At 41.5% G+C, this 20,347-nt stretch overlaps 1 protein-coding gene across 3 annotated transcripts in view; it reads left to right on the top strand.

The window, feature by feature from the left end:
- The window catches only part of pomt1 (protein-O-mannosyltransferase 1), a 44,815-nt gene that overhangs the window by 5,243 nt on the left and 19,225 nt on the right, over positions 1–20,347 (top strand). For 2 of the 3 annotated variants that reach the window (XM_048613794.1, XM_048613795.1), the window contains exons 2-9: positions 2,236–2,374; positions 7,525–7,631; positions 10,735–10,785; positions 13,261–13,407; positions 14,429–14,540; positions 14,637–14,702; positions 16,673–16,766; positions 18,507–18,662. In XM_048613794.1, coding sequence (XP_048469751.1) covers positions 2,253–2,374; positions 7,525–7,631; positions 10,735–10,785; positions 13,261–13,407; positions 14,429–14,540; positions 14,637–14,702; positions 16,673–16,766; positions 18,507–18,662 — 855 coding nt within the window. In that variant the 5' untranslated portion in view covers positions 2,236–2,252. The remainder of the gene's footprint in view (positions 1–2,235; positions 2,375–7,524; positions 7,632–10,734; positions 10,786–13,260; positions 13,408–14,428; positions 14,541–14,636; positions 14,703–16,672; positions 16,767–18,506; positions 18,663–20,347) is intronic. The other variant, XM_048613796.1, reaches the window with a different exon arrangement.

The raw sequence follows: 20,347 nt of genomic DNA, 5'->3' as shown, positions 1-20,347 counted from the left end.
GGTCATAACCCCCCCCCTCTCTCTCTCTCTCCCCTCCTCTCTCGGGGGGTGGGGGGGGTCATAACCCTCTCTCTCTGGAGGGGTTCATAACCCTCTCTGTGTGTGTGTGGGTGGGGGCGGTCATAACCTTCTGTGTGGAGGGAGGGGTCACACTCTTCTCTCTCATGGGAGGGGGGTCACCACCTTGTCTCTCTTGTAGGGGAGTCATACCCCTCTCTCTCCCTGTGTGGTTGGGTTCATACTCCCTCTCTGTTGGGAGGGTGTCATACCCCCTCTCTCTGTGGGGTGGGGGTCATATCCCCTCTCTCTCTGTGGGGTGGGGGGTCATACCCCTTTCTCAGGGAGGCATGTATGGATCATGCTGCCCCTCAGAGGGTATTAGTGTCAGTCTGTGCCTCTTTGGACATGTGGCTTGTCACACTGTCCCATCTTGAGTGTTGTTGGAGCTGTACCCCCATCTGGGTAAGTGAGGAGCATTCCATCACTCTCCTGTCTTGTGCCTTATAGATGGTCATGCTTTGGGAAGTCAGGAGGTCAGTTACTTACTCCAGGGTTTCTAGCCTCTTACCTGTTCTTGTAGCCACTGTGCTTATGTGGCAAGTTTATTCAATTTCTGGTCCGTGGTAACTCCCAGGAAATTGATAGTGGGGGACATAGTGATGGTAATGTAATTGAAAATCAAGGGCCAATGTTGGATTTTCTCTTGTTGGAAGTGGTCATTACCTGGCACTTGTGAGGTGCAAGCACCAGTGAACATAATCCTAACCAATGCAGTCCCTCTTCAAATGTCGTCCCAGGAATCTGTCTGCTGTATCTTCATTACACTCATTCAATACCCAGAAGATCCTTCCTCCGATGAGGAGACCAAAACTGTACACAACATTCCAGGTGTGGATGTACCAAGATCCTTATAATTGCAGCAATGCACCTATGCTCGAGTCCTCTCACTATGAAGGCCCACATGCCATTTGCTGCTTTCACCTTCACATTTCACACAAGGCTGTAGAAATTCTCTTGACAACAGTGTAAAATTGTTACACGAAACAAAACCAAATCAGTATTTGTCTGTATATATGTCTATATATAGATAGACATACTCTCATACATAATGCTGCTGTTAGATCTTAACACACACATTATAACAAAGTTTCACCATCCCAACATCGTCTGTTACAGAGATTCAGTTCAACAGAAATCCCGCTTCCTTCTCAGCTTTTTAAATCATCACTTAACTGATGCTTTTCAGTTTTTCTTTCTTGAACTATGGAGGCAGTTTTACAAATCTTTTCTGTGTCTACTGACATGAGCCCCTCACAATCAAGATGGCGTTAACCTTTTCAGTCCTAATAACTTAAAAGATTTCTATTCCCAAACTCTCCTGGCTTGGAAACTTCACAAACTAGAACTCATTTCTGCTGAAGTAACTGGTTGCCATGAATTGAACTGAATAAACTCCTGTTGCTTGGTTACCGCCCTTTTATATATGGTAACACATACTTATATATATTTACCTCTATTTTCAAATTCAAATCCTTCAATACATAAGTTATACATACGTCATTGCAGCAATCATTAGCAAACGTCTTCACTTTTGTATGTATTTTGTATGAGAGTAAGGCTCAGATTTATGATCATTGGAAATGCAGCAGTGCATACCCTGGGTAAGTGGCCTTGCTGCATCGAACCTCTCCTGTCAGAAAGTGGCTTCACTGTGCCACATTTGCCAGATGTGAGACTTGCATTTATTGCCCTTCAGAAGATAGTGGCTGTCCACCTACTTGAACCAGTGCAGACCAGCCAGTGAGATACACCCTATGTACCTCCTGTAACGGTTTGATTGAATTGAGAATTTTCCTGGTCGTTTCAGAGGGGAAGTTAAGAGTCAGCCATATTACTTTGGATCTGATTGTCAGACAGGTTGGCAGATTTCCATCCAGAAAGTGCATAAATTACCCAAATGGGTTTTTACTTTAATCTGGTACTTCTGTGATCAGTATTGATGAGGATAGCATTTTATTCCAGGTATATCAAATTATTGGAATTTAAATTGCTCTGACTGTCTCGATGGGATTTGACCTCCCATGCCTGGATTCTTAGCCCAATACTTTCCTGATTACTGCTCAAGTAACACTGTCACCATGCTGATGTCTCTTTTCTTTCCATTACTTTATCCAACTGAATATAAACCAGAGATTTTGTTCGGGTCACCTTTACAATATCTCCTCTTTCTTCCAGCTCCACCAATTGGCAAAATGCTGGGATTGCTGAAATTGCCGATTATAGTCACTGTGCACGTTGATGTGGTTTTAACCATTCTTACTGCCCTGGGAATTGGAAGTAGATTGTGGGGACTGTCGTACCCCAGAGCTGTAGTGTAAGTAAATCTTATTGTTGGTTTAAAATGTCATTCTTTTTGCAGTTATCTCCTATTATCAGATCCATTTGCTGTTTGTTGCTTTTCCGCTGTGAGATTGTATAATCATAGAGATCTACAGCACAAAACAAGGTCCTTCAGCTCATTGAGTCTGTGCGGGTGAAAAAACAACCACCAAATTAGTCTACTCCTATTTTCCAGCATTTGGTGCATAGCCTTGCACGCATTGGCATTGTAAAAGTGTACATCTAAATACTTAGAATCATAGAGTTGTCCAGCACGGAAACAGACCCTTTGGTCCAACTCATCCATGCCAACCAGATATCCTAAATTAAGCTAGTCCCATTTGCCAGCATTTGACCAAGATCCCTCTAAACCCTTCCTATTCATATACCTCAGAGATAGTAAGAACTGCCGATGCTGGAGTCAGAGACAACACAGTGTGGAGCTGGAGGAACACAGCAGGCCAGGCAGCATCAGAGGAGCAGGAAAGCTGACGTTTCAGGTCGGCTTTCCTGCTCCTCTGATGCTATCTATTCATATACCTATCCAGATGCCTTTTAAATGTTGTAATTGTACCAGCCTCCACCACTTCCTCTGGCAGCTCATTCCATACACGCACCACCCTCTCCGTGAAAAAGTTGCCCCTTCGGTCACTACTAAATCTTTCCCCTCTCACCTTAAACCTATGCCCCTTAGTTTTGGACTTTCCCACCACAGGGAAAAGACATTGTCTATTTACCCTATCTATGCCTCATGATTTTATAAACCTCCATAAGGGCACCCCCCAACCTTCAATGCTCCAGAGGTATAGCCCCAGCCTATTCAGTCTCTCCCTATAGCTCAAACCCTGGCAACATCCTTGTAAGTCTTGTCTGCACTCTTTCAAGTTTAACAACACCTTTCCTGTAGCAGGGAGACCAAAACTAAATACAGTATTCCAAAAGTGGCCTAACAAATGTCCTGCACAGCTGCAACATGACCTCCGAACTCCTATACTCATGTGCTGACCAATTAAGGCAAGTGTACCAAATGCCTTCTTAACTACCCTGTCTATCTATGACTGCACCTTCAAGGAATTGTGAATCTGCACCCCAAGGTCTCTTTGTTCGTCAAGGCTCCCCTGGTTTGCCCTACCAAAATGCAACACCTCACATTTATATAAATTAAATTCCATCTGCCACTCCTCAGCCCATCTGATCAAGGTCCCATTGTACTCTGAGATAACCTCCTTCACTGTCCATTACACCATCAATTTTGGTGTCAACTGCAAACTAACCATTCCTCCTAGTTAAATGTTATGAGTATTTTTGCCACTACCATCTTTGCAAGCATGAGTTCCAGATTTCCATTACTCTCTTGGTGAAAAAAGGTTTTCCTCACATCCCCTATATACCTCCTACCCCTTAGCTTAAATCTCTGCCCTCTGGTCTTTGATTGCTCCATGAAGTTTCTACCCTATCTATGCCCCTTATAATTTTATATACCTTGATCATGTGTCCCCTCCTCAGACTCCCCTGCTCCAAGGAAACAACCCCAGTCTGTCCAATCTCTCTGCATAGCTAAAATTCTTCAGCCCAGGCAACTTCCTGGTAAATCTTGTCTGCACCCTTTCCTATGCAGTCACATCCTTCCTATGACATGGATTCCAGAGCTCCATAGTATCTGTGGCCTTATCAATGCTTTATACAGTTCCAGCAAAACCTCCCTGCTCTTAAACTGTGTACCTTGGCTAATAAAGATAAGTATACCGTGTGCTTTCTTAACCAACTTTTCCTGCTACTTTAAGGGACCGATGGGCATGCACATCGATGTTCCTCTGATCCTCAGAGCTTCCCGTAGTCTTACCGTCCATCATGTATTCCCTTATCTTTATTTGCCCATGTGCCTACCTCACACTTTCCTGGATTGAATTCTATTTCCTGTTGATCAGCCCATCTGGCCAAACTTCTATATCCTCCTGTAATTTAAGTCTATCCTCCCCACTCTTTGCCACCCACCAATTTATGTATCATCTGCAAACTTAGTGATCAACCACCCCTACGTCTAAGTCTGAATCTTTTATGTATACCAACACCGATCCCTGCAGAACCCCACTGGATAGAGGCTTCCAGTCACAAAGCACCCCTTGACCATCACCCTCTGCTTTCTGCCATTCATCCAATTGTGGATCCAATTAGCCAAATGTCCTTAAATGCCATGGGCTTTTACCTTCACTGTCAGTATTCCATGCAGGATCTTATCAAAAGTCTTGTTGAAGTCCAAGCAGACTGCAGCAAATGCATTGCCCTCATATACACATCTGGCCACCTCATTGAAAAATTCAATCAAGTTGCTCGAGTTGAACAAAAATAGAAATTGCTGGAAAAATTCAGTAGGTCTGGCAGTATCAGTTGAGAGAGGGCAAAGTTAACGTTTCGGTTTCAGTGACCATTCTTCACAACTGGTCAGGCATGATCTCCCTTAACAAAACCATGCTGACCGTCCTTGATCAATCTCTGCCTCCACATGTGCAGATTCATTCTGTCCCTTAGAATTGTTTCCAATAGTTTCTCTACCATTGAGGTTAGACTGACTGGCCTGTAGTTTCCTGGCTTAATCCCTTGCCCCCTTCTTGATTAACAGTGTCACATTTGCAGTCCTCTAGCGCCTCTCCTATGGCCAGAGAGGAATTGAAAATTATTGCCAACGCCCCTGCTATTTCCTCCCTCAACATCCCAGGATAATTTTCATCTGGTCCTGGAAATTTCTTTAAGGATATAGAGATGGTTCATACAGAATAGCTAATGTTGGCAGAATTGGTTCAGTGCTTAGTTGAGTGCTTAAAGATCTAATCTTTTGATCTCAATGACACTCCTGGGTAACATCATTGTTAAGGAAAGTCAATGATGAGAAGCTGAGGTTGCTGACAGAACATTGGAAAAGGATTATAACTTAATACAATGGAGCAGTACTGTGCGTTTTTAACAATTTGTTTGTTGACCCAAGGATCATAAGGTCCACAACAAAGTTAAACGCAAAAACCTATAGATCAGAAACTCAAATCTTGATGTCCCAAATGAATTGTAAAAGTCATATAACCAATGATATGAAACCCCCTCAAAATACCATATTCAGTGCACTTGCTTTGCCTTACCTATGTGGTTTACCTGTAATTAGGTAAATAGGCACGGTGACTCAGTGGTTAGTATTACTGCCTCACAGCACCAGGGACCCGGATTCAATTCCACCCTCTGGTGACTGTGTGGAGTTTGCACATTCTCCCTGTGCCTGCGTGGGTTTCCTCTCAGTCCAGAGAAGTACAGGTTTGGTGGATTGGCCATGGGAAATTGCCCATAGTGTCCAGTGATGTGGTAGGGGGCTTAGTCAAAGGAAATGCAGGGTTACAGGGTTTGGGTAGGGAGAGTGGACTCTGTGTGGGATAGGGTCTTCGGAGGGGTGGTGTGGAGTCGATGGGCCAAATGGCCTTCTTTCCACACTGTAGGGATTCTCTGATTCTAAGTGGTGGTCTTTTAAGATGATGTTGTGCGTATAGCCTGAGCAGGTAGTCAGCACCATCAGGAATCACTTGATTATCTGGACTGTATGTAGCTTCATGATTTTCACTTTAGGCCTTCTTTCCATCTTACTCTTTTATAATGATCGTAGGAACATTCAGCCCATCGAGCCTGCATTTTGATATATTCATGGATGATCAAACACAACAATCCCTTTTACCCATACTGTTGCCTAAACTCTTGACACCAGGCATAATCAGAAATATTTCAGCTGCTCTCTTAAATACAGCCCTTTTTGGTAGAGAATTCCAAAGATTCATGAGTGAAAACAAATTCCTCATAGAGTCACAGAGTACAGAAATATCTTGATCCTAAATAGCATCCCCCTTGTTTTCTCCGGTTCTAGACTCCTCCACCCAGGGAAACAGCTTAAGTGTATGTGCTATATCTACGCCTTAAATATTTTGTAAGTTTCAATGCGATCACCTCTCAACCTTTGTCTAGAGAATGCAGGCCCAGTTTGCTTAATCTCTCTTCATAGGAAAGTCCCATTATCGCAGGAACAAGTTTCGTGAACCTGTGTTGTACTCCCTCTGTGGCAATAATGTCTTTCCTGAGATAAGGGGATCAAAACAGTGTGCAGTGCTCTAGGTGTGACCTAACTAAACCCCTGTAAAATTGAAGTAAGACTTCACTACTCCTACGCTCAAATCGTCTTGCAATAAAAGCTAATATTCCAATAGCCTTCTTGATAACTTGCTGCACGTGCATGTTAGCCTTCAGTGACTTATTGACAAGGACACCTAGTCCTTATGCATGTCAACACTTCGCAATATCTCACCACTTAAGAAATATTCTGCACATTTGTACTTCCTATAAAGTGGATAATCTCTCATTTTTCTACATTGTATTCCATCTTCTATGCTGTTGCCCAATCACTGAGTCTATCCAAATCCTCCTGAAAACCTTTTGCATCTTCCTTAGGTACACATTCCTGTTTAACTTTGTATCGTCTACAAATTTGTAGAGTTCACTTAGTTTAATTGTTTGCATATAGCTGGCATCTAATAATCTATAATAAATAGTGATTTCTTGTTGAGAACAGAAGTTTGATCTGTGCTTTCCAGCAGTCTGTACCTGAATATCAGATAGCTTGGGGATTTTGCATATTTTGAAAACTTCAACTTTTATGAAGAAGCCAGGAGTAGTTGGGTTTGATTTCCAGTGTACTACCCCAGTGGATCATGACAGATGTCCCTATTCTCCTCATCCTTTCTTCATCTGTTTTGCAGAAATAGCTTGCTTAACTCCAGGAGTTTAGAACTGTTTCTGGAGAAACAGTGAAAGCGCACCTCCAAGAGAGAGTCCAGCTGAAGATACAAAACATGATAGCCGAGTTGGTGGTCAGACTTTTTGTAGACATAGGAATTTTGAACCCTGTCTAATTTGAGAAATCTGTGCCAAATAATTACTGCAAATGTTCAAAGATATCAATCAAATCTCTCTTTAGATCTATTATTTACAACTTTACAGTCTGTTATTAAGTAATCTCATGACATAGATTCCTCAGATAAGCTGGTTGATGTACCTAGTTCAGTTTTATCCCTGTTCATTAGATTCTCATTGATTGTGATATCTAAAATCTCTTCATAGGTTCGATGAAGTTTATTATGGACAGTTTGTCTCCTTGTACATGAAACAAATGTTTTTTATTGACGACAGCGGACCTCCTCTTGGTCACATGATTCTGGCCTTTGGAGGTAAGAAACTGCAGCTTTTAAAGAGAGGTTTTGGACAATGACTGAATTCACCAATGTTTTTATTATCAGCCATTTTATTAAAGAGAAATAGAACTTTGCATCATCTCGGGGAATAGTACATTGCTGTTACCAATAACACTGGAAAGCTAAGAACAGGAATATTTGTAAATGCACATTCTCACTTGTACCTTTCTTCATGTCTTGTATCCTCCCGGCTGTATAGGAAGCAAAGTTTTTTTAATATCTGAGATAGTTTGGGAAAATGAACTGACTAGAATGAGAATGGGTAGTTGTTGAAGATTTACTTCTGGTATTATTATCTCCTATTATTATCTCAGTGACAGCAACTTGCTTAGGGTTCACTCACAAGTGATCTTTCTAATATTAAGCTTAGTTATGTTGACTGATAACTGTCTTCCATGTTATGTTTCCTGACAAAATGGCATGCCTGATTCCCAGGCTCCAGCTATCTTGGGGACATGTGCTGACCCAAGAGAATATCACATCACATTTCCAAGTGTTGGAGTTTTTTTTAAATTCATTCATGGGATGAGGGTGTCACTGGCTGGGCCACCATTTACTGTCCATCCCTAATTGCCCAGAGGGTAGTTAAGAGTCAACAACATTGCTGTGGGACTGGAGTCACAGGTAGGCCAGACCAGGTAAGGATGACAGTTTCCTTCCCTAAAGGACATTAGTGAACGAGATGGGTTTTTCCAACAATCAGCAACCGATTCATGGTCATCGTTAAACTCTTAATTCCAGGTATTTATTGAATTTAAATTCCACCATCTGCTGTGGTGGGATTCAAACCCAGATCCCCAGAACATTACCTGGGTCTCTGGATTAACAGTCCAGCGATAATATCACTAGGCCATTGCCTCCGCTGGCAGTAAACATGGCCTACCTAATTCTAGGCTGAGCATTTCAGCTGTTTACTCTGCTTGTAATCTTTCTAGAATTTGTCTCAGTTTTGCAAGCTATATAATGCCATTAGTGTGTAGGCCAGTCGTCTTCATTTACTGTGGATATTAGTGGCTTAATAACTAGCCCATTATAAGCCAAAACAGAAATTGATAGAAAAGGTCAGCTGGTCTGGCAGCATCTGCAGAGAGAAACCAGAGTTAACGTTTCAAGTGCAGTGACCCTTCTTTAAAACTGATAGTAGCTAGGAAAAGGTTGGTAAATATTGCTAAAGATAGGGGGGGAGAGGAGTAAGTAACAGGTGGAGACGGAGTTCAGAGAGAGAAAACAACAGTTGGGCAGGCAAAGGAATGGGTAAAGGTCAGCCTGGGAAAATGAATAGCTGCCAGTGGGGACCATTAACAGCTGACAGTGGATTGTTTGTAGTAGCAGGCCATATGTTGACAAGTACTGGTGTATGGGGGACATGGGAGAGGATATTCAGGCCCTAAAATTAATGAACTTGATATTAAGTCCAAAAGGCTATAGCATTCCCAAGCGGAAAATGAGGTGTTGTTCTTCCAACTTGTGCTGAGCTTCATTGATGTATTACAGTAAGCCCGAGAGAGAGATGTTGGCCAGGGAACACGGTGGTGTGTTGATGTGGTAGGCACTGGAAGCTCAGGGTCATTTCTGTACACAGAACATGGGTGTTCTGCAAAGTGGTCACCCAGTCTGTGCTTCATTTTCCCTATGTAGAGGAGACCACACTGTGAGTGGCAAATACAGTAGATTAGGTTGAGTGAAGTGTGGGTAAAGTGTATATATACCAACCTTTTCCAGACAGTTCTGATGAAGGGTCACCGGATCTGAAACGTTAAGTCTGCTCTCTGTCCGCAGGTGCTGCTAAGTCTTTTTCCAGCATCTTTTGATTTCCAGCATCCACAGTTCTTTGCTTTTTTTTTATGTTAGGCCTCTTATAAAGGGTGTGAACCATTTTCTTGACCTGGCTGTTTCTGTTCTTTGCACATTTCCAAATGGGCTATTGTTTATACAGCAAAACCATGTTAAGATTTCACTTTCTTCTACTTTTATCACAGTAAAAATGCTTTAATAAGTGCTGGAATAGCCTGACCATTGAAAATATCTTAAGTTTAACAGTGGCCTATTGTTTTCCCTTTTCAATGCCCCCACGACCTTATAAACAGATACAGATGAACAATGATTATTGAGCTAGGTGTATGCTTGTGATGAGTAACAGTTACAAATGGTTATAAAAAGGTATGTAAAGATTGAATCCAGTTCTATCCTTCATTAACTGGCTTTATGGAGTATTATTGCTGCGATCACAAGGTGCTGTTAAGTGATTTTTACTGAAGCAGTCTGCATGCTATGGATACCATGTAAGCCAAACAAAGGTATTCTAAAGCGAGAGGGTGATGAAATATTTGGGGACTTCAGAGAGGATTGGAAGGTTAGAAATTGGCAGGTGAAATTGGAGTGTCTCAGTTGTCCTTCAGCCTGAATGACCTGGTAGAGACTAAATGTGCCAAAGTTCTCATTCTTAACTGCTTTCCAGTGGCACTTGCTGAAAATCAAATTGTGTGACAGATTAAGTCATAAATTACACAACACCAGGTTATAGTTCAACAGGTTTATTTGAAATCACAAGCTTTTAGAGCACTGCTCCTTCGTCAGGTACTCCGAAAGCTTGTGATTTCAAATAAACCTGTTGGACTATAACCTGGTGTCGTGTGACTTCTGACCTTGTCCACCCCAGTCAAACACTGGTATCTCCACATCATGGAAGATTAGGCTGCCGTTATCAAGTAATCAATTGACAGTCATGTACTGGTATATCAGTGGGCTTCTACCCATTCTATCATGACTGTCACCTTTTAGAGCATTGAAGGGAAGTAATATACAACCAGGTAAGTAATGGGAGCAATAATAACTCACAGCGCAGGAGGTGCAATAAAAAAGCAGCAGCAGAAAACAAAGTCTAAATTGCAATTTGGCTGTTGGAACTGTCTTCAGTCATGGTGAAGCAGTGACTGTTTTAATTATTGGAATAAACTTGATTTGCTTTTCTGTCTATTCTCAAAAGTATAAAATTGCCAAGGGACTGTGAAAGCCGTTTAACATATGTTGCCTTTGAAAGTACTAATAGCTGTACGTATATTTGGCATTTCATTTGCAGCATATTTTGGTGGCTTTGATGGGAACTTCGCTTGGAACAGAATTGGTGCAGGTAGGAGTTACCTGTTCTTTTCACTATTGTGTTTATTGTGGAAGCAAGCTGTGGTGTGATGGCCCAAGGTAAGTAGCTCTCCACAAGTGAAGTTGGAAACAGCAGGTCTCACAAAAAAATTGGTATCATCTGTTGCGTACATGCCACCTACTGGCAGCAAATAAAACCTTGGGTTCTGTCATATATTGCAATGATAATGATTTTTGAAGTTGCTCTGGCAAGCAGGTGTAACATAGTCATGGGGGTGTTCTTTCTCTAGCAGTGTGACTGATTTAAGGAATACCATGTGGGTACCCTCGTGTATTTTACCAATGTTGCAATTCCACTGGGTCTCAGTCATTACAAAATTGAGGATATATGGATAGCAGAAACTGGGTTGAAATGAGTCTCAAGCACGTTGTTTAAAATAGGCTTAATGTTTGGATTTCTGGTACTTTTGTACGTAATGAAAATATCTATCAGCAGCTACTAGGATGTATTTTCAGGATGTTTTGCTTTGAAAATGGTTAATTTTACACTTTATAGAAGGTACAGGGGCCTGGTCTTATAATAGTAGACTAGAAATCCAAAAACCATCAGTCAAATTCTCCACTTTGGCAAATTGTGAAATTCTGTTCAATTAACTCGGCAATTTATGGGCTAGGACCAAAATGATTTCTGCGCATAATGCTTATGTAATAATGAAGTTATTCAATAATTAGTTGTTAACTGATAAATCTGACTCCTTATCAAACTAGCCTGTTGTGTCTGTGCCAGCTCTTCAAATGAGCATCTCATCTAGATTCTCCAGCTTTCTTCCCCACAACCCTGCGCATCCTATTTTAAATAACTGTCCAAATCCCTTTTGAATGCCACTATTGAACTTGTCTCCACCATTTCAGACAGCACATTCTGGGTCCTAACCACATGCTGCTTGAGGAAGCTTTTTTCCCATATTACTTCTGCCTCTTTCACAAATTTTTAAAATATGTGCCCCCTCATTTTTGATTCTTTCATGAGTGGGAATATTTTTTTCCCTATTTACCCTGTCCAGAGCCCTCATGATTCTGGATATTTCAATCAGATCTCCTGTCATCCTTCTCTTCTCCAAGGAGAACAGTCCCAGGGTCTGCAATTTACCCTCATAACTGAAATTCACCTTTAACAGGGAATTTCAGTGTGAACCACCAAGAGACGATTAGTGGATTGATAATAACATCTCTAACAAAGCTGTTGGGTAGAAATCAAAAATCAATTTGTGACTTGATAGCGAATGTACCAAATCAGGGTCAGATTCTATTCCTGTCTTTTTATTTGTTCATGGGATGTGGACATTGCTGGCTATTGCAAATCCTTAATTGTCCTTGAGAAAGTGGTGATCAGCTGCTGTTTCAACCGCCATAGTGTTTAGGGGGTTTTAGGGACACCCAGAGTGCTGTTAGGAAGGGAGTTCCAGGATTTTGACCCAGCAGTAGTGAAGGAACGGTGACATTGTTCCAACTCCGGATAGTGTGTGAACTTGCAGGTTGGCACGTGCCTATATGTTTGCTGCCCTTGTTCTTTTAGATGGTGATGGTTGTTGGTTTGGAAGATGCTGTCGAAGAAGCCAAGTCCTCTAACTGAGGACAGCAATTCACTGCATTGGTTTTTCCTTCGTTATCCTGATCCCTTGTTCTCAAAAGCATCCATGCCTATATCTGTATTCTTCCCCTAAATACTATCATCTGAACACACCACCTTCCATACGCAGCCCCAACCTCACACTGCCCCACCTCATTTAATGCCCCCAGTGCTGCTGATTTAGCAGCTTGTCTGACACCCTGTGTTAAATGGGCAGAATTTTCTTCCAATTAAACAGTGGGAAGACCCAAATTCGTTGCCTTCAGTTTCACAGAGAAACTCCATTCCTCCCATCTCCAAAAGTCTTTGCAATCTCTGGCAGCGCTGCCTTCAGCTTTCATGCCCCTAAATACTCACATTCCCACCTTAAGCCTCTTCCTTTCTACCACTTCTCCTTTAAGAGACTCATTCAAAGATACCTCTTCCTAATCTCTTTACATGACTCAGTAAATGTTTATGTGAAGCATCTTGGGATATCTTATTGCGTTAATGGTCCTGTATTAATGCAAGTTGTTATTTAGTTTAGTTTGCTTTTCCTTACTCTTTTTGATTAAAGTTCATCTTGGTTAATCAAAACTGCCTTGTTCTTTCCCAGTACCTTTCTCTGACTCTTGAGTTGGTAATATACAAATTCTCCCTCATCTTGATGATCACTCTGCTAACTCCTGTTTAAAACATCTGGAGTAAGCCAGTCAGAATGAGACAGCTTAATCCCTGTGGAATCTTTGCCAAAACTTTTAGAATGGGCAGTCTGCTGATGTTTCTCCAGTTCTGTCGGCTACAAATGAATGTAAGTCAGAGTGGGTATAGTTTAATAGGTAATCTTCCTCTCTGTCACTTGTAATACTAGAATATTTATGCTTTCTTTCTTCTTAGAATACACGGGGAATGTCCCAGTTTGGAACCTGAGGTTTCTCCCAGCTCTGGCTGGTGCACTGTGCATCTCGCTGGCATACCAAATCGTAGTAGAGCTCAAGTATTCACACTTCTCAGCTCTTATTGCTGCTCTCCTTATTATGTTCGGTAAGAGCAAATAGAATAGAATAGTCATTTATTGTCACTTGTATTTTTAAAATAATACAGTGAAAAGTGTTTAAGTCACCTACCACAGCACCTAAATTAATAACAAGGAATTGAAAAGAAAAAAGCAAATTTAAGACTTGGCCCACCTTAGTTAAATTCACAGCTCCAGGGTTCGCGAAAGACAGTATCACTGCAAGACTGCCACGCTGAGCCGCTGGGATACCAGCTGGAAGCGGCCGCCGAAGCAAGCCATCTATGCCAGGCCGCCAGAACCCCAGGGCACGAGACTCCAAGGACCAATCTTGTTGCCAATCCTGGGAAGGAAGATGTTGTAAAAGCATCCCAAAGGAATCCTGGGCCATCCCACTGAAGACACCAAAGCTGCAATTAGAAAAATGAATTGTAAAGAGTTTTCTGCCAATTAAGTTGTGACACGGCTTTGTTTTTAAACCAAGCATAGATACATGTGGAATGTTGGCATTCTAATTTAGTGGCTGATACAGGAATAAGAAGCTGTAGATGTTTGTCCTTTGTTCTCAAGTGTTGTGTGGGGAGTCCTATTCAAATTGCAAAAGCATACGTGACATCACATGTAGTTCTAATTTAACATAAAGACAGCATTCCTGACTTAATTCTGATTTCCCATTTCCCTTCATTAACTCATGTCACTGTTACCTTAGAATCTTAACTAGTGTCTGGAGCTTTGCAATTATTAATGAATTGATCCCTTAATCCCCATTTTTATCCATGGTGCCCACTCCTTAGTCTATCCTGAGGAGCTAGGAATCCAGAGTGATTCTGCAGAAGTTTGTTGACCTATTTGGATTACTACTTTTAAAATGGTATTATAAGAATAAATATGAGTGTTGGAGCAAGTCTGAGGAGTCGAATGGTTTACTCTTCCTCTGACTTGCGTTATGTATCTGCTTTTATAAGCATTGGTGTCAATTATAAATCATTTATGCAATATTTCTAATTAGTTCAGTGTTGTAGTTATGCTCTGTTCTTTTCTTTGAAACAGAAAACTCCTTAATAACCCAGTCAAGGTTTATGCTTCTGGAATCCATTCTCATTTTCTTTGTCCTGTTGGCAGTTTTGTCTTATCTGAAATTCTACAATATGCAGAAAGACAGGTACGCCAAAGCATGTACGTCTTCATGTTGTGAAAATTGGAAGGAATACAATGAAAAAGTTAATGCTTCATTCATATCGATTCTGGTTTATTTCAGCTCGTTCTCGTTGAGGTGGTGGTTTTGGCTTTTCCTAACTGGAATTGCTTGTACACTGGCGATTGGGTGAGTTTCTTAACAAAGTTTTCAAATTAGGAACTGCAGTTCATCTGCTCGAGCAGCACTGTGATAGGCTGAGCAAGAGAAGGTGAAGGCTAAATTAATGTTGTTGAAGCTAATCTCTCTGAAAAGATAGAATTATTGCAATGCTTCAAACTGTATTTGGGTCATCTGTAGGAATTTATACTTGTGTTAACCAGCTTAAGAATCAGGTGAGGAAGTAGAAATGGGGATTTGGACTGTCCTTTTGTGAACCTGAGGGATTGTTGACCTAAGAGAACCAGAAATGTGCTAACATTAGTACCAATGTCTGTGGTGAGCATTAGTTCTCTGCTTTGGTGACATTTATGGGTCCTCCGCTTCGGCTCTGTACTCCCTGAGATTTAAAAAAAAAATGAATCGATGGTTCAGCTTGGGTTCCCACTCCTGAACATTCTCTGTTCATGCTTATTATAAAGTCATGAGCTTTTCATTGAATAATAAGACTTGCAGCTCAGACGGAAGCTACTTGCTTTGTCATTTCTGGCTTTTTGAAAGAGCTGCTGGTGCTTGTTTCCACACTCCTGCTTTATGTGCTTTACCCTGTAAGTTTCTCATCTCTCAAATATCAATCCAGCTCCATTTTAACGTTATTGCTGGATTCAGCTTTCACCAGATCTGTTGCTATATTGTTCCTGATCCTGATAACTCTGAACCTCTAAATCTTTAGCCAATGACCTTAAATTTATAACCTTGGATTACAGACCCACTCACCAGCGGAAATAGTTTTTCTCTGTCTACCCCGTTAAAACCTCTCACTGTCTTAAGAACCTCTATTAGCTCACTTCTTAAACTTCTGGTGTTGCAATGGGAATATCCTAACTTGACTGGCATGACATACATAAATATCCACTCCCTCCACCACCAATTCTCAGTAGCAGTAGTGTGTACCATCCACAAGATGTGTTACAGAAATTCACCAAAGATCCTAGGCAGCACATTCCAAATCCACAACCACTACCATCTAGAAAGATGAGCGCAGCAGATACATGGGAACACCACGCCCTGTAAGTTCCCCTCAAAACAACAAACTATCCTGACTTGGAAATATAGTCATAGAGATGTGCAGCACAAAAACAGGCCCTTTGGTCCAATTTGTCCTTGCTAACCAGATATCCTAAATTAATCTAGTCCTATTTGCCCTCTAGTTTTGGATTCCCCCACCCTGGGGAAAAGATCTTGGCTACTTACCCTATCCATGCCCCTTATGATTTTATAAACTTCTATAAAATCACCTCCTCAGCCTCTAATGCTCCAGGGAAAATAGCCCCAGCCTATTCAGCCTGTCCCTATAGCTCAAACTCTCCAGCCCTGGCAACAATCCTTGTAAATCTTTTCTGAACCCTTTCAAGTTTCACAACATCTTTTCTACAGCAGGAAGACCAGAATTGAACACATTATCATTATTCTTCAGTGTTATTGGGTCAAATATGTGGAATTCCTTCCCTAATATCATCGTGGGTCCACCTACCATGCATGGACTACAGTGGTTCAAGAAGGCAGCTCAGGACCACCTTCAAAGACTTTTAGGGATGAGTAATAAATTTTGGCCCAATTAGTGATGCCCATGTCCCATGAGTAAATTAGTAAAAACTCTTTGAGCCTGTCCTCTTCAGCTGTTTTCTAACCCTGTCTATGCAGCTCATTTTTATACCAGCTGCATAATCAACCTACTGAATCTTTGTAGGAACTGATGGCACTTTCTGCACCTACCATTGCTTTTATTTCTGCCTCAGTCCTGATTCTTCAGAAAGATTAACAAAACGTCACCTGTCCTGGACCATGAGCACTGCCACATCTTCTATCTTGTGTAGTTATTTGTTCAGATTTAAAACTTAGTGTGAAAAATTAGATTCTCTGTTATTAGCTTGATTAAAAGAGTAAGCTTTAACTTTCTGAAGACTGGTCCATTGTTGACTTTGACTTTGTGTTGACAGGGTCAAATATATGGGCTTGTTCACTTATCTGCTTCTATTGGCTATTGCTGGAGTACATACCTGGCAGATAATTGGCGATACATCATTATCCAATGTAAGTATCTATGTTGTTGACTTTAATTTACCTTGGTACGCAGAAAGTTTTTCTGAGCTGTGAACTGGTTGATGAGTTTGAAGCTTGAATACACATGTTTACTGGCAGATGTCTTGTGGCATTGCTGCAGTAAGTCAGAGGGTAAGGACAAGGGTAATATGTCATATGATATGCAAAGATAATATTCATAATTTGTTAAAGTAATGTTCCATTGAGGCCACAGAGTCTGATTGCTGTCAACAGGCACATCCTGATGGGGATTAAAAGGTTGAAAGCAAAGAATGTTACAATTCCTTCCATAATTACAGGAAGCCCCAAAGTGCTTAACAGTCAATAAAATACACCTTTTGTGCATAGTCACTGCTCAAATATGACAACCAATTTGCACACTGTATGGTCCCACAAACAGCCATGTGAGCAAGTTAGTACTGTTTGCGCACACGTCTGAGAAGATGTTTGTTTCTCTGCAAATGGGCACGGTTGCACATTGGTCCCTTCCATAGTTGGAAACACATACAAGCAATGTAATTAACGGTTGTTTTGCAATCCTGTGACAGATTTCCGACTAATTTACCTAGCAGCAGATCCTGCAGGGAAACTGGACAACGGTTGTAATGTTTGGCTGCTGACTGAGGTCATTATTTAAAGTCAGTGCAGACGTACAGCCCAAAGACAAGTAATCTAAATGACAAATTCAGCAATTCTCTCCAACTCATCCACAGGATGTGGGCTTTATTGTCAAGGCTGGCTTTTATTGTCCATCTGTAGGCAACTGGGTGTCTGGTTCAGTCTGCAGTTATGAGTCAACCACATTGCCGTATGTCTAGAGCCACATCAGCCAGACTGGATAAGATTAGCAGGTTTCCCCAAACAATGTTAGTAAACCAATGGGTTTTCACAACAACCTGTTTCATGGTCTCAATTACTGATGCGGAGCTTTTTATTCCAGATTTTTATTTTATTAACTCAGTTTAAACTCCTCAGCTGTTGTGGTGGGATTTAGACTCCTGGCTCCAGATCATTTAGCTCAGACCTCTGGATTACTCATCCTGTAGTGGAAATGCTGTGCTACCTCGGAATTGTAGCTGCATCCATATTAGACGGCTGTTGTAACTGCGAATAAATCTTGGCTTCCAGATGATAAAAGTCTCCTTAAGATACTGATTACAACTGTAGTTGCCCCTCGCTTCTGGAGAAGAGTCTCCAGATTTCTGAAGAAGAGTTGAGTAAGTTTGTTTTTTGAGACTCATTCAAACTGGCCACTAAAGTGTACTATGGCGGTAAAGGATTAAATATTACTGCGATCTCATGATATTACCACTGTGACGGTCCACTACGCAGAGGGAATGCATTGATTGACAGGGTTCAAATGTGTTTTCAAATTCTACAGCATTGTAACCAATACCCACTGTTCTCATGAAATCTGTCATGGAATTCTGCCCATTCCCGTGACTCGTCTGTTTTATTTTAACCAGCCAAAAGTGTTCCAAGCCCTCAGTTATATCTTTTTAATAAGTGTTGTCTGCTTATCGGCAGAATTAGAATTGAGCAGTTAAAGCGGGGCTGTGAGCATAAAAATGGAACTGCAGGTTCGCTGTCTTTGCATTGTAGATTTGAGAAAACTAGCTAGCTGATTGCATTATTTGTAATTTGACTTCAACAATTGCCTTAATTTTTGTGATGGGGCTTGGATGGTCGTCAGATTTAAAGCTTTGTAATTTCCTCAAAATCTACTTGCAGGTCACGGTGCTTTGCCATGTACTGGCGAGGGTGTGTGCACTTTTAGTCCTCCCAGTAATCCTGTATCTGGGATTCTTCTACGTCCACCTAACTTTGTTATACCGCTCTGGACCACATGATCAAATAATGACAAGTACGTTCCAAGCCAGTCTGGAGGTAAGAGCATACATGCTGAGCAGTAGTATCAGAGCATCAGTTGACATTTTCATTTAAGCTTCTGGTAAGGAGCAGAAAGAGAAGGAAAAAAAAAATGCATTCATGTTTACAAACAATGGATAGTAAGATGAGTAGATGAACAACATGACCTAATTGAATGGCAGAGCAATGGGCTGAATGGACTCCTCCTGAATTAGGAACAGAAATAGGCCACTCGGTCCCTTGAAGTTGCTCCTCTATTCAATAAAATCACAACTGATTTGATTACTCCACTTTGCCACCTATCCCCCCCATCAGTGTTCCCTTTAATTTTTGTTGCATTTGCATGGACTTCTGAGTAGTCTGAGCAGTTAAATTTCAACCAGAATGGAAGTGTACAGTGAAGGATGATAAAGTGTGTGCAGTTTCACAGCTACTGAGCAGCCATGCGTGCACTTACAGGGAGAATTGCCCCCAACAACACTAAACCCAGACTGGATGGAGTTTAATTTAGAAAAATGTAAGATGTTGCATTTTGGTAGGGCAGAACTTATAGTTAATCGTAGGGCCCTGGGGAGTGTTGTCGAGCAAAGAGACCTACAGGTGCAGGGGCATAGTTCCTTGAAAGTGGAGTCACAGATAGACAGGGTGATGAAGGCGGCCTTTGGCACGTTTGCCTTCATTGTTCATAACATTTGAGTATAGAAGTTGGGAGGGTCATGTTGCAGCTGTCCAGGACATTGGTTAGACCACTTTTGGAATACTGCGTTCAGTTCTGGTTTCCCTGCTGCAGGAAGGATGTTGTTAAACTTGAGATGGTACAGAAAAGATATACGAGGATGTTGCTGGGACTGGAGGGTTTGAGCTACAGGGAGACCCTGAATAGGCTGGAGCCATTTTCCCTGGAGCATCAGAGGCTGAGGGATGACTTATAGAGGTTTATAAAATCATGAGGGGCATGGATAGGGTGAAGAGCCAAGGTCTTTTCCCCAGGGTAGTAGACTCCAAAACTACAGGACACAGGTTTAAGGTGAGAGGGGAAAGATTTAAAAAGCACTTGAGGGTATAACATTTTCATGCAGAGGGTGGTGTGTGTATGGAACAAGCTGCCAGAGGAAGTGGTGAAACCGGGTACAACTACAATGTTTAAAAGGCATCAGGATGGGTGCGTGAATAGGAAGGGTTTAGAGACTTATGGGCCAAATGCTGGCAGGCAAATGTGACTAGATCAGATTGGGATGTCTGGTCGTTGTGGATGAATTGGACCGAAGGGTCTGTTTCCATACTGTATAACTCTATAACTGAAGGGAAGTGAAGAGCACAGGTGATTGGAAGCAGTAATAGGGGCTGGAGGAAAAGAAGGGAATTGATGTGAGTTTGAAATGTTATTGTAGGCTGACCTGACACGACTAATGATCCTGAGCATGTTTGTTTCTATTTCATGAGAAAATGTTCAGTTAATTCTGTTTACCAAACTGGCCTTGTGTGCTTCATTCTCCTTGATGAATGCCATGTAAGCAAAATGGTTCCAAAACTGATTCTTGGCAGAATTTGAAATTCACAGGAAAAAAAAACATTAATCAGATTGCTTGAAGAATTTTTCAAGTGTCCTTACATTCACAGAGATAGCAGGAACTGCAGATGCTGGAGAATCTGAGGTAACAAGGTGTAGAGCTGGATGAACACAGCAGGCCAAGCAGCATCAG

This window comes from Rhincodon typus, chromosome 28 (genome assembly GCF_021869965.1).
Source record: "Rhincodon typus isolate 14 chromosome 28, sRhiTyp1.1, whole genome shotgun sequence".
Lineage (NCBI taxonomy): Eukaryota > Metazoa > Chordata > Chondrichthyes > Orectolobiformes > Rhincodontidae > Rhincodon > Rhincodon typus.
The sequence above is the reverse complement of the archived record's forward strand: the minus strand, read 5'-3'. Positions and strand labels throughout refer to the sequence as shown.